The 17,402-nt window shown below is 32.4% G+C and overlaps 1 protein-coding gene across 1 annotated transcript; it reads left to right on the top strand.

Moving 5' to 3' along the window:
- Positions 1-7,136: 7,136 nt before the first annotated feature.
- Positions 7,137-17,327, top strand: LOC140051075 (intraflagellar transport protein 74 homolog). The gene is made up of 20 exons (XM_072096164.1): positions 7,137-7,242; positions 7,688-7,799; positions 8,241-8,298; positions 8,438-8,515; positions 8,816-8,963; positions 9,101-9,161; positions 9,538-9,597; positions 9,948-10,009; positions 10,406-10,484; positions 10,753-10,875; positions 11,662-11,846; positions 12,217-12,296; positions 12,561-12,614; positions 13,306-13,346; positions 13,575-13,631; positions 14,283-14,403; positions 14,821-14,984; positions 15,291-15,345; positions 15,770-15,901; positions 16,121-17,327. Coding segments are annotated over exons 1-20 (1,791 nt in total). The 5' UTR covers positions 7,137-7,240; the 3' UTR covers positions 16,240-17,327.
- The last annotated feature ends 75 nt before the right edge of the window (positions 17,328-17,402 follow it).

Genomic DNA, 17,402 nt, shown 5'->3' with positions numbered 1-17,402 from the left:
ATGAAATAATTATTTATATAAATAAAGACATTTTATTTAGAAAATTCCTGTTTGCATTTATAATTTGATTATTAAATTAAATTAAGAGATTTTATAGAAAATATCAGAAATCAATTGGTATCAAAATCATATCAATCAAATCAGATTAAATTACTTTTCTACAACTACAAGCAAAAAGGTAGCCAGCATTAAGTTAGGTTGATAGACAATCTGTCATTTATTTATTATTTAGGTTTTAAATAAAAGTATGATAAATTGCTATATATTTTAAAATAGAGAAAAGTAAATAGATAGAATTATACTGTACAAACTGTATTTGTATATAATTTGTATATAATATATATATATATATTATATATAATATATATATATATATATATATTATATATAATATATATATATATTATATATATATATATATATATATATATATTATATATAATATATATATATATATATATTATATATAATATATATATATATATTTGTATATAATTTGTATTCATTTTAAACCTATTTGCTTAAAAATGGTTTAAAGATAATGTACCGCAAAATATTTTTTAACAAAAAGCATTTGAAGATATGTTATTCTTTTAAATTTAATACTTGTATCTAATCCAAATACATATTATTATTAGTCAGGATTTAAGAGTTTTATTTATAAATCGTATTGTCAATATAATTAGTACTATCAATTTTCTGTTACAAGATTTCATAATTTAAATGAATGGGTCTTTAAAATGTTGTGGTAGCCAAACATAATCATGTTTTCACATTTATTTCGCTACTACTAACTACTACTACTATTTCATCACTGGTTTCATATAATACAAGTATTAAATTGAAATAGGCCTACACTCAATCCAAGGATAGCATCCTCCCACCATGCTTTAATAAAATACAGGTTAATAACAATTAAATAACACATTAAATTATTTAATATGACTCACCAATTGCTGTCATTGTTGTATTTTTAATGCAAGTTTTATGTTGTGGTGTGGTTTAGACAATTTATGATACCACTTGTTGCACACTGGTATTGCTTTACCCAAGAGACACTTAAAACGACCTAAAAACTTAACTTTGAACTTGCACTCGAGTAGTATTGTGTGTACCATCCCCATAGCAACTAACTCTGTCTGGATCAAAGGTGGCAATAAAATAAATGTTGGGTGTAGGCTGACAATCAATGGGTTTATAACAACATCAGAATGTGCTGCTGATAGCTGCATATTAAACTATGATGTAATCTGTCTTCCGTTGATTAACTTGTTCAATTTTGTTTGAGTGTGAATCTGTCCGTCGTTACAAAAGGGATCTATCTATCAATTTTCATATCGGGCTAATTATATCTTGTTTAAGTATGGTTATCCCATATCACCGGGTAGAGATAAATATGACATTAAATATATAGTACGATATTCCTATAATAAGCATATGTGACGTTGTCGTTACAAAGGTGAGTGACCACTTAAAGTAGGGGGTTTACACCCTCTGCCAACGTAAACGTAAGTCTACATCATTCACGTAGTATAAACGTAAATTTACATCATTCACGTAGTATGAACGTAAATCTACATCATTAACGTAGTATGAACGTAAATCTACATCATTCACGTGGTGTGAACGTAAATCTACATCATTCACGTGGTGTGAACGTAAATATACATCATTCACGTAGTGTGAACGTAAATCTACATCATTCACGTAGTGTGAACGTAAATCTACATCATTCACGTAGTGCTAACGTAAATCTACATCATTCACGTGGTGTGAACGTAAATCTACATCATTCACGTAGTGTGAATGTAAATCTACATCATTCACGTAGTATGAACGTAAATCTACATCATTCACGTAGTATGAACGTAAATCTACGTCATTCACGTAGTGTGAACGTAAATCTACATCATTCACGTATTGTGAACGTAAATCTACATCATTCACGTAGTGTGAACGTAAATCTACATCATTCACGTAGTGTGAACGTAAATCTACATCATTCACGTAGTATGAACGTGAATCTACATCATTCACGTGGTGTGAACGTAAATCTACATCATTCACGTAGTATGAACGTAAATCTACATCATTCACGTAGTATGAACGTAAATCTACATCATTCACGTAGTATGAACGTAAATCTACATCATTCACGTAGCATGAACGTAAATCTTAACATTGAGTATAATAGCACAATTTGTTTGGATGATAAGTACGGTATAATAACAAATGGTCCTTTCAATAATAAAAAAAAAATGGGATTTTTTTTATTTTTAGTACGGTATTGCAGTATTTGTTTGTGCAGTTTAATTGATGGCAGTGGGAGCGTTAAACACACTTTTAAACAAAGTAGCATCTATTCTGATTATTAATTGGTTGTTGAAAACGAGCCGTTGCCTTGGAGATCATACTTTGTAATATTGTAGTCATTATTTGTATTGATTTATCGTGTTTGTTCTGACAAGAACATTAAATCTAAGAACACAAAACGTGTAATTTAAATGCTCTAATTTAATCATTGATTTGTTAGCACTTCAATATTTGTCATGTTCTTAACAAACCTGACCGAAACAATGATCGATGGTTTTACTGTGTTTGAATTAAAAGTGCAAAATACTATAGTAGAATAATCAATCACTCTGTAGCATTCGTAAGAAAAACGTAGGTAAATGGAATGTTTTTAATTGGCCAAGTTTGCTATAATGTTTCCGTATAGTTGATTCTATTTGTTAAACTTTTAAAGGAACGTAACCATTCACAAATTAGGCCACAACACACAGCAACAATCGTCCACTATTAAAGACCCTTTCCCTGCAATTTTGGACGTTTTTTGGAAAATAATACATATATATCACTTTAAAAACATTAAACCATGTCATTCCTTGTCTTAAATGTACGTTTTATGGTAAATTATGATAAAAAGTGAGAAACAATGCACTACCTAAGTAGCTCGCGGCGATCGACCTCTCGTGGACGGTCTTAGGCCTAGCCTAGCTAGGCTTAGTTTTGTAGGCCTAGCTGGTAAACATCGGTAACGTACGAACATCGTACGCAAGCTATATACCTAGCCTGACGTTGTATAGTTGCTGCTTTAATTGTCTTTCTATTTTTGCCAGACTCCGTTGATACAAATTGGGGAAAACCCGGTATTTTCGCTGAAAAGTTAGGAGTCTTCCATTTGTTTTGGCCTCACGATCGATCGAAAAGTGGGCGAATTACAGGTGAAAAACAAAAATATCAATCCGCGCGCAATGCATTTTGGGATTTATAGCGGGCCGCTATAATTATTAGAATCGACTTATTTTTCACATTTTTAACCGTTTAAAGACGAAAAAAGTTATCACAATAGGACCATATAGTATTATTTTTACATTAAATATAGTTTGTGATCTTAAATTAGATCTAAAAAACGTAGGGAATGGGGCTTTAATTTATGAATTTTAAATAAAGGTCAAACAACTAAACATCTTAGAAGAGAGGTGCCAGAAATGTATTAAAGATGAATTGTCCCCATGAAAAAAATTGTTGTTAATGTTTGTGTTGAATATGTCATTTTAATTTCACATAATAGTTATTCTCGATCAAAAATTGGATCGAAACAAAAAATATCTAAAAAAAAACTGTAATTTAAATAAAAAATAATCAAATTGACTGGAAGTAAATGGGTTTTTGATTGAATATAACCATTTATTCTGTCTTTTTATATGTGAAAACATTTATTGATTCAGTTTTTTTTTTTCGGAAGTGATATGGCCTAACTATTAAAACTACGAAATGGCATATTTTGGCAAGTGGCAAGTCTTTTTTTGTTATTAATCTTAATTCGTCATGTTTTGGGGGGACAATACATTCAGTAGAGTACTGTATGATAGGACCAACATATTATAACATTGTTTTTGTGCATGTATATCCTTATACTTTAAATTGTAGATAAGAATTTCTAAAAATGAGATTTTTTTTGAGTTGATTTTTTTAAATTATTTTATTTTCTTTTACGTTTATTTCGCAGCTGTGCAATTTCCGTTAGAAGATCATAAATTGCTTAGTATTATTAGAGTTAATCTTTCCTTCATTATTCAATGCAATCATAAATCAGATAATCATTAACTATTCATAAAGAAGATAAATAGTAAGGTTTTGCTTTTTTATTTCATTAATTTTCTACATCGTTACGGGTGTTTGAATTACTGTACAAAATACTGTAATAGTATAACAAATTCGTAGGGAAAATGTAGGTAAATGGAATGTTTTTAATTAGTTATTTTAGGTTAACTTTGGTTTCTGTCATTGGAAGATCCAATGGAGAGTTCATTTTAAACTATGTAGGCCTCTGCCCCACCCTCTACCCGGCCTTTCAAACAGCTTAGATCACCACTGCCAATCACTGGTGGTACCTTATTTTTGTATATCGTATTGTCACGAGTTTACTTTGTTTTTTTGCCAATGGAGGATCCAAGTGAGAGCCCATTTTACCCTGTTAGGCCCTGCCATGCCCCATCCTCTCCTCTTCCTCATTTCAAACAGCTTAGATCGCCACACTGTCTCTGACATATACCAATCGCTGGTGGTACCTTGTTTTTAACATGTTTTTAACGTGTTTACATTCACCTCCCTCAAAGAATATTTCACAAATATTATTTTTAATTATTTTAATGATTGCTTTACACACGTAGAATTGATTACAAATAATGTAATTAACCAAGTACGTTTGATTTCACACTTTCCGTTGTTCAACTACGTCGATATTTGGTGTTGAGTGCAGATAATAATATTTTGGACTAAGATCTGAAACCTACCACCCACATTGTACATTGTATTGAAATACTCATACATCAATCAATAAAGCTCTGTCAAAACTAGTTTGACAATGTGATGTGCCCAAATATGGTAGTGATATACACAAATATGGTAGTGATATGCACAAATATGGTAGTGATATGACATCATTGTGTCCATATATGGGCACATCACATTACATAAAGTTTGATAGTATAGACAAAGCTTAACACTCAATTTAATTAGGAACTTAGTTTATATTCGAATCCTCTAAAAATTCAACGAAACCAATATGGATGAAGATGGTTTTAACCAAGTTACATTAATGATTTCTTAATATTAAAAAGATATTATCAAGCAAATCTAATAAAATACATTCTTAATATCCTTTTTCTTTATTCGGGTCTTTGGAGTTGTTTGCACTTTAATTCAGTAGATCATGTTGTTTGCACATGTAAACGTATGTATAGGTCTACGACATCCTGCTAGGTTCAGGAAACGTTAGGCCTACTTGACTGATTATTTATAATAGTTATACTGTGTTATATATTATATCATATTTTATGGTAACGTAACATATTATTATTATATGAGCTGATACTGTACACTGTTTGCTATTGAATTTGAAGTGGTTACACGACTCTTTTTACCATGGACCTTAATAATTGTAACCATGGGCCTACTAGAGGCCATTGCTTAGTGCCACATGAAGTAAATTGACGCAAAGCAATTGTTTGTTGTTACTAAATAAAAATATATAATAATATGGCCGTACTTGGTATCGTAAAGCACACGACCACGTCACAGTAATAAGAAATCCCACTTAGTTCATCTTCAATCTTTTTTGTCTACTCAACAATACACACATCATCAAGTCATGTCAAAATTTATATAACGAAATACGAAAATACAAATTGTACTTCATAATTCATATCTTACCTGTGCTTTTTGGTGATGTTATAACTTTAAAATGATACGAATTTTGTTATCGTCGTCCTGTCTTAGTAAGCAAGCTTCGTAACTGTTCAGCACACATGACTACACATAACTTCTTAATGTTTAGGGTGTCCAACCACGTACGGGGAATTCGCTTTGTGATTGGCCCGTCCGTTGCTATGGGAAGCTTTTCACGTGTCTGATATTGGACAATAAGACTTATTCCTTTATTGATTCTGGTGACTACTGTGTTGTTGAAGTGTTTTGGGCCTAGTCAGTGATTAAATACATTGTGTATTTATAGAGACTTACTGTGTACGTCACAGTTTTGAGGGTCAATGCATGTTACAAAACATCTCGACAACTTCATGAAAACGTAGGCTAAGTATGATAAAATCAAACTCTGAAACGCATTTTGTATTTTTTAAATAAAGTTATTTAGTTTTGGCAAAAAAATAAAAAAACAATCATATATGCCTAATGATTTTATTTAAAAAAAACATAAACAAAAATAAAATTACCATATCCATTATTTCTATGGATTCCATGTTTTATCAAATATTTTTTCGATTACATTTTTGGAATTGAAGAAAAATAGATATATCCATTGAATTAAAGCAAGACAGCAGAGGCGGACTAAACTTAAAATAAACTTGTATTGACGCATTTCCAACAGATGAGCCTATGTGTCATATTTTCACGCTGCTGCTCTAGCCCGCTACGTCACACGAGATGACTCATTCATTAGATGAAATCAAGCAGCTTTATAGTACTACACTTTGACATTTTCACGCTGCTGCTCTAGCCCGCTACGTCACACGAGATGACTCATTCATTAGATGAAATCAAGCAGCTTTATAGTACTACACTTTGACATTTTTGTTAAAATGGAAACTCCACTATAATTTATTGGTACCACCTGTTGAATCCAAAAACGGCTGAGAAAAGAGTCTAATGACAAATCCCAAAGCATTCTGGTATTTATGAGTCCCATGATATAATTCGCTGTCAGATAATCATTGAATTATTATCAAAACAGTCCATTGAAGTTTTTGTTTGTAATAGGATACTTGAAGTATCTAGGCGTGATGAAGTGACCCCCAGACTTGACCTTAGCAATACCAATAAGCGAGCAGCGTTTTTTGTAAGAAATATTCTTGTTTATTATTATTAAGAGGATTTCAACTTCAATATTAACAGCTTCCAGCTATCCGATGGTGATTTTGATCATTTATAAAGGTATCGGATTAAAGGTCCCAAAACATAAAACATTCTTTCATAATAATATACCACCTTTTTTTATATTAATAATAAATGTATATACTGTAATAGTACTGTACGCACATTTTATTATTGAAATTAATTATCTGTTTTAGAATAAGCGCCCTCTATCAAACTTTTGCGAGAGGAAATTCCGGAGTTGCTTTGCCAACGGGTTGCACTTCGCCGCCGCAGATTAAAATATTGTTATCATTAATTATTAAGGTGTAGGACCTAGATTATTGTATGCAATTTTATTTATTAAATGTAAGTTTGTTTATATTTAATAAATGATAATATAGTTAATTCAAGTGTTTATACAAGACTACTTTGCTTGCTAGCTAGGCCTAACTAACCAAGTCCGACTCTCTCTCTGCACACTCACTCACTGGCTGAAATTGGCTCTCCGCAGCCTGCTGGTGGTCTCCTCTTGATGAGAAGTACCAGCTTGCCTAGGCTAGATAGACTACATGTTGGGGATGGATGTGATGGGGTCTTTTAAGTAAATTGTAAATAAAACGACACTAGGCCTAGCCTAGCCTCATTGCCTGTTTACCAAAATTAGCCTACTATAAAATCAGGGAGATGTAATAAATTATTATTTTTTTATTTACATCTCCCTGCTATCTACGGCTAGGCTAGAGGACTAGGTAGGCTAGGCCTAATTAATAAGAATGTTTAATAATCAAAATTTGGATTTGGTTTTTTTCAGGAGTCGTCCAATGAGTAGTTCAGGTCGTCGACCAACAACAGGAATGAGACCAGCATCGGGAATGAAACAAGCGCCACCAGCAACAGGAATGCGAGTTCCTACAGGTGCAATGGTAAACAACAGTCTGCCATAGGGCCTACATTCAGTTTTATTATTTAAAAATATGTTTAAAATCTGTACATTTGCCATTGCTTGCAGCTTATTTTTGCAGTTTTAATTCTGCACTACTTTCATCATAAACTTTAAAATAAATATATAAAAAGTTAGTCATTAAATTACTGTTTTAGAATATTGTAATTTATCTTTCCAGTCTAGTCACAAATTACTGAATAAAATTGTATTACTCCTGCTGTGAGAGTTGGTACTTTCTTAAATGAGGTAAGCACCAAGTCTTACAGCAGGATAGCGTATACAATAACTTTGTATAATGTTACTCCTGCTGTGTGAGTTGTTATGTTATAAATTCAATGTAATATGACAATAGCACATCAACAATATCAAGAAACAGTGCTATGCTAATATTCTAGATGACTTTTTTTTTTTTAATTCATAGCAAGTACCAGGAACCGGGAGACCAGGAACCAGAGGGGGTACATTACCAACAGGAGGGGGTGAGTTTGATTGAATCAACTTCAAGAAAGATACATGGCATCAATTTACATGTGGCTAAATTGTTTGGTAATTCTGAATAATATGCAATTTTCTACTTTTATTTAGAATTATAAAATTGTTTATTTTATTCATTATTAGTGCTAGATTCCAGGATAAATGTAGTTGATCGGCCCACAACACAGCAAGGGCTAGGGGGTATGAGGACAGCTAAGAAAGGTAATTTCTGCTTTGTTGTCTCCCTTGATATTTCTTATTTGTGTTTTTATTCAGCCTTGTCTTTCGAAATGTGTTTAGTATATAATAAAATAATAATAATCATCATAATTTAAGATACCATACAATAACAATAGGTGATCATTTTATTCTAAATGATCAACTAATAGTCAAAGATGTTATATTGTGCCAATTTGAAATTTGCTAAATAAATGAGTTTTTGAATCACAATTGGCTGAATGAAAACAAATACAAACAAAATGGTTATGTTTTAAAATCTTTTAAATTGCTGCATATTAATAGGTCCGCAGCGTGTAGTTATGGACTCGTCCTACTACCTTGGACTGCTACGCACCAAGATGAGTGAGTTAGCCACTGAAAACGCAAGACTACAAAAAGAAATAGACACAGTTAATGACGAGAATGATAGCTTTTTATCATATGAGAAAAGGTATTAATATATAATGTCAAACTAGCTGCATAAAGGTCTATTTGGTGATTTGTCTTTCTGTGCATTGTTTTGTCACTGATTTTTAAATCTAAAAATTATTATTATATATATGTCATGAAAATGTTTTGTTTTCGCAGAGCGGAGTTGAAAGCTAATGAAATTAAGCAACTGCAGGGACAACTGGGAGATTACAATATGGTGTGTAAACAATGGTATTGTAATAGCTTTAGCCCACAACAACTATTCCAGTATGCACCTACTGTATACAAAATATTCAAATAATATAAGTCCATTTACTATAAATTAGGGAATCTAATTTCAAAATATACCTACAGCAGTTTAGTATGTTATTGTATGTTACTTGCCCTAAAAAGCACACACATGTTTGAGGTTGTCATTAAGGCATTGGGGTTGAAGATTACTTGCCCTAAAAAGCACACACATGTTTGAGGTTGTCATTAAGGCCTTGGAGTTGAAGACGATTGAGATGTTGGTATAGAATTAAAAAGGGGTTTTCATTTAAGTGAGACATTATATTATGACATCATAAACAATCATTTTATTGTTTTCTTAGCTACTTGATAAAGTAAACACAGACACTGAGATGGATGATGTTATTGAAGATTATAATGAGGTATGTGGTTAATTTTGGAAGAACCATCATTTAACACAAAATACTGTTGATTGTTAATCGTAATAAAAATAAAGTGGGATAACGTAAATCATAACGTAAATCATTATTAGTTCTGGTCCTATTTTTATTATAAATGATTTTGTCAAGCCATTGACGTAACACAGGGAACAAAAGCCCCTGGTTTAACACTTCTAACAGGCCTCCAATGCTAGGCAATTGCACTGAGGCTGCTCATGCCCTGGCCCTCTTATGGCTTGGGGCCCCTGGATTTAGCCAGTGAGCGCTCATAGCTGTTACGCCACTGACTATAATAAATAGTTGTAGTAATAACCAATAATAATTGTTTACAGCTTAAAGAAATGAATGAAGAGGAAGCAAAAAATATAGATGTAATTTTCTCTGAAAGACAAGAGTAAGTATTTAAACTTCCTTTCATTAACATGTTTAACAAGGAGCACAGTTATAGTTATTATAATGCTACTACTTTGACAGAAAGTGGGAAACAGAAAAGAATTAATACAGAAATGGAGGGAGTATTCTCTAATCAGAATACTACAATTGATTGAAGGAAAGTTGCACAATTTCTGTAAAGCCCTGTCTACACTATCAATCTCTATGTGACAAAATATGTGATGTGCCCATATATGGACATGATGATGATATTACTACCATCTTTGGGCATATCACTACCCTATTTGACCACATCACCTTTTTTTTGTCAAACTAGTTTGATAGTGCAGACAGAGCTTTAGACACAAAGGCAAGATAGACTAGTTATTTATGTGACAACTGTTTTATTTTTATTTAGTAAAGAACATCAAATTCAGCAAATTGAGCAAGAGATTCAGCAATGTAGACGAATGGCAGACACACTTATAGAAGACATGGTAAGAATCATCCTAAAGCTTTGTCTGCACTATCAAACTAGTTTTGACAATGTGCCCAAATATGGTAGTGATATGCTTAAATATGGTAGTGATATAACATCATCATGTCCATATATGGGCACATTACATTTTTTTTGTCACATAAAGTTTGATAGTGTAGACAGAGCTTTATGTTTAAATACTGCTTGTCAGAATAAAGTTTAGGATTGTACTTAATTGACGAATGTTAATTTCTTGCCAATTAATGTTTTTTTTTTCTAATTGACAGGACCCTGTAATGAAACAGAAATATGTTCACCTGAAGAAGACAAGTGAAAAGCTGTCTCAAGATTTAGAGGGCAAACAACAAGAGTTAGACATGATCAGCACAAAAAAGGAAAACCTGGAAGATGTATGTATACAGTAGAAATCCTATGGGCCTAGTAAACCTTTGGGATCTAACAGAGTATAGGTGACCCCTGAAATGTGGGTGGATGTAGTGTTTAAACCTAAATAATTTCTTGTTTGTTTCACCAGAAAGTGTCCTCTTAATTGGAGTGTCCACCTGAATATGGGTTAGATTAAACCAGAGAAGATTGAAATTACTGTACATCACTCTTCCCTGGGTCAAACATAAAACTTTTTTCACTCTTAATTGGAGTGTCCCATGATTGGAGTGTCCCATGATTGGAGTGTCCCATGATTGGAGTGTCCCATGATTGGAGTGTTCCAATGATTGGAGTGTCCCGTGATTGGAGTGTCCAATGATTGGAGTGTCCCGTGATTGGAGTGTCCCATGATTGGAGTGTCCCATGATTGGAGTGTCCCATGATTGGAGTGTCCCATGATTGGAGTGTCCCATGATTGGAGTGTCCCATGATTGGAGTGTTCCATGATTGGAGTGTCCCGTGATTGGAGTGTCCCGTGATTGGAGTGTCCCGTGATTGGAGTGTCCAATGATTGGAGTGTCCAATGATTGGAGTGTCCCATGATTGGAGTGTTCCATGATTGGGTGTCCCATGATTGGAGTGTCCCATGATTGGAGTGTCCCATGATTGGGGTGTCCCATGATTGGAGTGTCCCATGATTGGAGTGTCCCATGATTGGAGTGTCCCATGATTGGAGTGTCCCAAGGGTTCGGTTCTATTGTGTGTATTAATATTTATATTTTGTTATGAATGTTATTGTTTAAATTCAGGAACTGTCTCAGTCACAAGTAAAACAAGAAGCAGTTCGTTTGTACGAACAACTTCACGAATTGGAAACAAAGAAGATGCAGTTGATCCAAGAGGAGCAATCAAAAGGCTCACCAGCTGAAGAACGAGAGAAACTACTAAGACAAGTCAAGGAGGACAACCAAGAGATAGCAAGAATTGAAAAACAGTGAGTATTTCTTTTTTCAGATTTTTTGTTTACCATATTTATTTGAATAAAGGACCCTCATCAAAATAAATGCCTGGGGGCCTTTTATTTATTTTTTTATTAATTTGCACCTCTCCACTTTACATTTCCCCTTTAAAAATATTATGTATAGGGATGATATGGTGATATTATGTTTATGCGTGATCAACATTCACATCCTAATTCAGAACAAAATAGAACAGATATCTCAACATTCAATAAAGTATAACCGTCTTTTGGAAGATGGCCCATCTAATATGTTGTTGGACAGACTAGACACCAGTCAGGCCAACAATGTGTAATGTTTTCTATCAATTTCATTCAAGTTTAATATTTCTATTATATCTTTTAGGACGAAAGAATTTAAAGATCAAGTTATGAGCTTACAAAATGAGCTGCAAGAATTGGATCAGGAATTAGAAGACCATCAAGGTATATTCATTGAAACAATTTCTTTACAGTCTTAGTTAGTCAATTGTGTTTTAAGAATGATGTTATCATTGGTATGGTATGTGTACTATATGCTATACTATATAGATTTATAGGACCAAATCGCTGTACAATAATTAGAACAGTATACAAGGTCAAATAGAACATCTAAATTTCCTTAGGAAAAAAAACTTTTTAACAATTTTTTAAAACATTGTACACTTGGAGATATACGCATATTTTTTGCATTTATTTGTTGCATTACAGGTGAAAAGAATAGCAAGTACAAGGAATTGAAGAAGAGAGAAGAAACCATGTCTGGTATGTGTCTTTGTCATCTTATATATGCACATTTTGGCATTCATTATTTACAAAATAATAACAATTATTCATTCATCTTTTATTTCGGGATAAAAAAAATTAATCCATAGCTCAAGAACAAAGGAAACAAAAATATATATATATACTGTATAGGAAAAAGTTCTTACTAAATTGCAGATCCAAATAGTTTATCTAATTGAAACAATAGGCTATTGTATACGACTTCCTGATGACTCACTTGAATTAAGTCCTGTGATATAACTGTGTCACTTATGTTTTTATATTTCACCTGAAGAGTGCGCCAGCTACATGCTGGTCGTACGAAACAGATTTGTAGCGATTAAAACAATGAAGTAACCAAGTTTTCTGCTGTTATTTTATTTATTTATGCTCTACCTTGGTATTGAGCACTCTATCCTAACGGTCTGATACTTCCAACCTGAATATATATAAATATAAATATATAAAAACCTACGCCACATATAGTCACATGGTTAAAACAATAGCTTCATCCATCTACCATGTAGATTATCACATATTGTATAACACATAATAGCATAACATTATTGCAGGTATCTGGTATGTTTCTTTCTCAATTATTTTAATAGCATATATTCACATTCATTATGGTAACATTGTTTAAATTGTTCAGTCTCGTAATTGAACTTATTTTTGTTTTGTTTTTTTTCAGAATTCTTTAACAGTTTTGAAGAAACTAAAAAGCTAGAGTTGGTAAGTGTAGTATGTATGTACAGTATTTGTAGTGTTTGTATGAGATGGATGATTTTTCACCCTTTTTATTTAAAACTTGTATTAAGCTCTGTCTACACTATTACACTTACAAAATGTGATGTGCTCATATGTGGACACGATGATATATTTTTGATAGTGTAAACAGAGCTTTATGAACAATGTAGAATCTAAAAGCAGTGTTTTCCCATTTGTTTTTGTTTCTTTTAGGAGCGAAATGAGATGCTACAGAGCAGTATAGTTGCCTTACTTGGACATATCAGCAGGGTTAGTTGCAACATTGTATTTATCATTCCAATCAATAAATCAAATGATTTGTAATTATTCATTAAGTATAGTTGCCTTACTTGGACATATCAGCAGGGTTAGTTGCAACATTGTATTTATCATTCCATCAATAAATCAAATGATTTGTAATTATGCATTAAGTATAGTTGCCTTACTTGGACATATCAGCAGGGTTAGTTGCAACATACTGTATTATTGTATTTATCATTCCAATCAATAAATCAAATGATTTGTAATTATTCATTAAGTAAATTAATCATCACTATATAAATTATATATACTACAGTATAAGTAAGTATATATAATAATGTAATTATCCATTAAGTTTAAAGCCAATCAGAACTATATAAATTATACATGCTATAAGTATTTTATTTTTGCTTTTTGATCAATTTTTAGACAATTGGCGGCCATTTTGATTTGTAATAAAAAAATTTCTTTGAAAAAACCTATTTATCCTATCAGAATTTTTCTAGACGTTTAGTATGTTCATATATGGACCTTATAGAAATGCATTGTAATGAAATATAAATAAATTCTGTTGCAATTTGTTCAACCTTTTACTAATTCTATTGAGCCTATCTTTCCTGTACTAATTGTAGACATGTTAATGAGGTGTGTTATTTTTAGAATGTTGGTCGACAGAAGCACATGCCAACACCTAAGGAATTAGCTCGTATGCAAGATGACTTGAATTTTAAACAGAATGAGATGCAGAAATCTGAAGCCACTGCATCATCTCTTGCTGGTGGTGAGTGATCATAGTAATCCCATACTTTCATCCTCTTTCACAGCCTAAAGCTCTGTCTACACTATCAAACTAATTTGACAAAAAAAGTTTGATGTGCCCATATATCATGTCATCATCATTTCCATATGGGCACATCACATTTTTTGTCACATAAAGTTTCATAGTTAAGTTAAGTTGGAGTACAAAAATCATGAAAATGTCATCCAAAGACTTAAAACATGAATCTGATTTTCAAAGGATCCTCGATCAAATGTAGTTTACTCTTGATGATATCCAAGTAATATCGTTACTAGTTCCACTCACAACCTGTACAGCTCAAACTATTTTATTTGCCATTCTTGATTTTTTTATGTTTAATTTAACATATAATATTCCCTCTCTTTTGTACGTGTCTACCAATGTTTTATTTTCTTTCAGAGAGTACCCGACTACAAGTGGATCTTGAGAAAGTTGAGCAACTGGAGATGAAGATCAAAGAAGAGATGGAACAACTGAAATTGGCAATTGACGAGATGCAGAGTGAACTGGACGTCTTCAGTGACCTGGAGACGGTCAAGAAGAATGCTGAAGAAAAGAAAAAGGTAAGTGGTCTAAAGCTCTGTCTACACTATCAAACTAGTTTGACAAAAAGTGCGATGTGCTCAAATACGGTAGTGATATGCCCAAATCATCATGTCTATATATGGGCACATCACATTTTTATAGTGTAAACAGCGTTTAACCACATTTTAAAGTTTTCTCCTTATCATTATTTTGTTTATTGATGGAGGGACACACAGGCACATCCTCAAAAGTCCCAAGATCAAGATATATAAGTGTCATGTTGTACTCTGTTTTTTTGGGATGTTTGGATATATATTCATATGTTATTTTGTATATTTTTACAGAAACTTGGTCAGGAAAAAGTAATTTTGGCAAAAAGAAAGGAAATTTACAAAAAAGGTAAAAATACTAAATATGTTCTTTCTATTGAATTTTCATTCTTTGTTTATTTTAAATTTGAAGAGTGCATTTTGTGAATAATTATTGTTAATATTCACACATGTTTATCAGGTCTTGTCTGAAAAGATTGTAGTAGGAGAACTCTCTGAAAGAAAGACAAACATTGGCAGACATATAAAGCCCAAACTCTAAAGCTCTGTCTACACTATTAAACTTTATGTGACTAAAAATTGTGATGTGCCCATATATGGACATGATGATGTCATATCACTACCATATTTGGACACATCACTACCATATTTGGGCTCATCACATTTTTTTTTTGTGAAACTAGTTTGATAGTGTAGACAGAGCTTTATAACCGTAATTGTTAGGTTGAATTTCTCATGAAAAAGTTGTTTATGATGGCATACATTATATACAGACATGCAGGAGCTGTCCAGCCAATACGAAGCACTGAAAGCACAGTTGAACGAGAATGAGACATTCACACAACTTGGCAACATGGAACGGAAATGGCAACACCATGAACAGAATAACTTTGTCATGAAAGAATGTATCCTTATATTTTAAATATTAAAATACCAAATTAGATTTTGATTTCAAACTTTTTATATTGCTTATACTGAACCATATTATTATGATAATATTATTTAGAGTGTAAACCTATTTAATTTATCTTCGTAAACTTTTAATATTAATGGTATAACTTTTTTACGTATTATAGATATACATTCAATATTTTGCTTTTTCTTAACTTTTTCCGTTTGATAAGTCATTGCTAACAAGAGCATGGAGAGTGACTACCAACCAATCGTACGTGATGTACAACATCAGTTAAATGAGTACAACAAGCTGATACAAGATGGACTTATCAAGGGAGCTAAGAGATAGAAACACTCACATAACAATGATTTTGATAAGAAGTATCAGAGCACAGAGTAAAACAGCATAGGAAACCTACAGACAATGATTGGTTTAGGCTAGATGTATGGTACCGCTGTACTAACAATAGTACTAGAATGGTCTGATGAAAGGAGATAAGGTGATAGTCATTACTTCAGATACTTAGTGCAAGTGATTGGTTTAGGCTAGATGTATGGTACCGCTGTACTAACAATAGTACTAGAATGGTCTGATGAAAGGAGATAAGGTGATAGTCATTACGTCAGATACTTAGTGCAAGTGTGACAAGTTTAGTCTACTGCCTTAGAACCCCACATCAGTAAAAATAAATTTTTCGAGTTTACATTCTTGGCTATGTACATAATGTATATAAGGGTATGTTCAGATCCATGGAGTTATGCTTTCATATCGCAAGCAATGTCATATTATAATTAGCGTCGTAACAGAAAAGTTTTTAGATTTGCCTAACTAACGCTTTCATTTGAAACTTTAGGTCACCGATTTGGTCAAATCTGGTATGCAGGAGTAAATTTGATTGGTTAAAGTTAAAAATCTTTGATGCATGACTTTGCATCGATACACTATTCTTGTACCTTGAGCTGTCATAACAAACGAAAGATCGTGTCGTAAGAGGTGGCTTCCAATAATTTTTTTTGGGTCAGACCTATTGAGTTGTACTCCATGTACAATATGAGAGCATAACTCTGTAGGTCTGAACAGGCCCTAAGATAAGAAGAATGCCGGGTCATGAGGATTCAAAACTCATTACTATACCGTATTTTCATTTCCAATGCACCTTTAGAAAGTTTGTATTTTAGCTGCTTCTGTCACTGCATTCACCTTGACATGGCTTTCTAAAGTATTATAGTATTATCATTCCTTCTCTCCTTCCTCATGCCTACCTACTGTTACATTTCATTGATATGTTTATAGAAATTCAAATCAAAATATTTCAAAATTGCAATAAAGATTTCTGTGTAGGATACACAGATGTAGTTTGTACAATTTATTTATTAAGATTCGATACAGAAATGAAATTGTATAAATGTTGTGTGACAATAATTTAATAATGTACATTAATGATTGTTGTGATAATTAAATAGTTGAGAACTAGAATAGAATTTTTTGTGACTTGATTCAATTTATTTCTG

The sequence above is a fragment of the Antedon mediterranea genome, chromosome 6, assembly GCF_964355755.1.
Source record: "Antedon mediterranea chromosome 6, ecAntMedi1.1, whole genome shotgun sequence".
Classification (NCBI taxonomy): Eukaryota; Metazoa; Echinodermata; class Crinoidea; order Comatulida; family Antedonidae; genus Antedon; species Antedon mediterranea.
The sequence above is the reverse complement of the archived record's forward strand: the minus strand, read 5'-3'. Positions and strand labels throughout refer to the sequence as shown.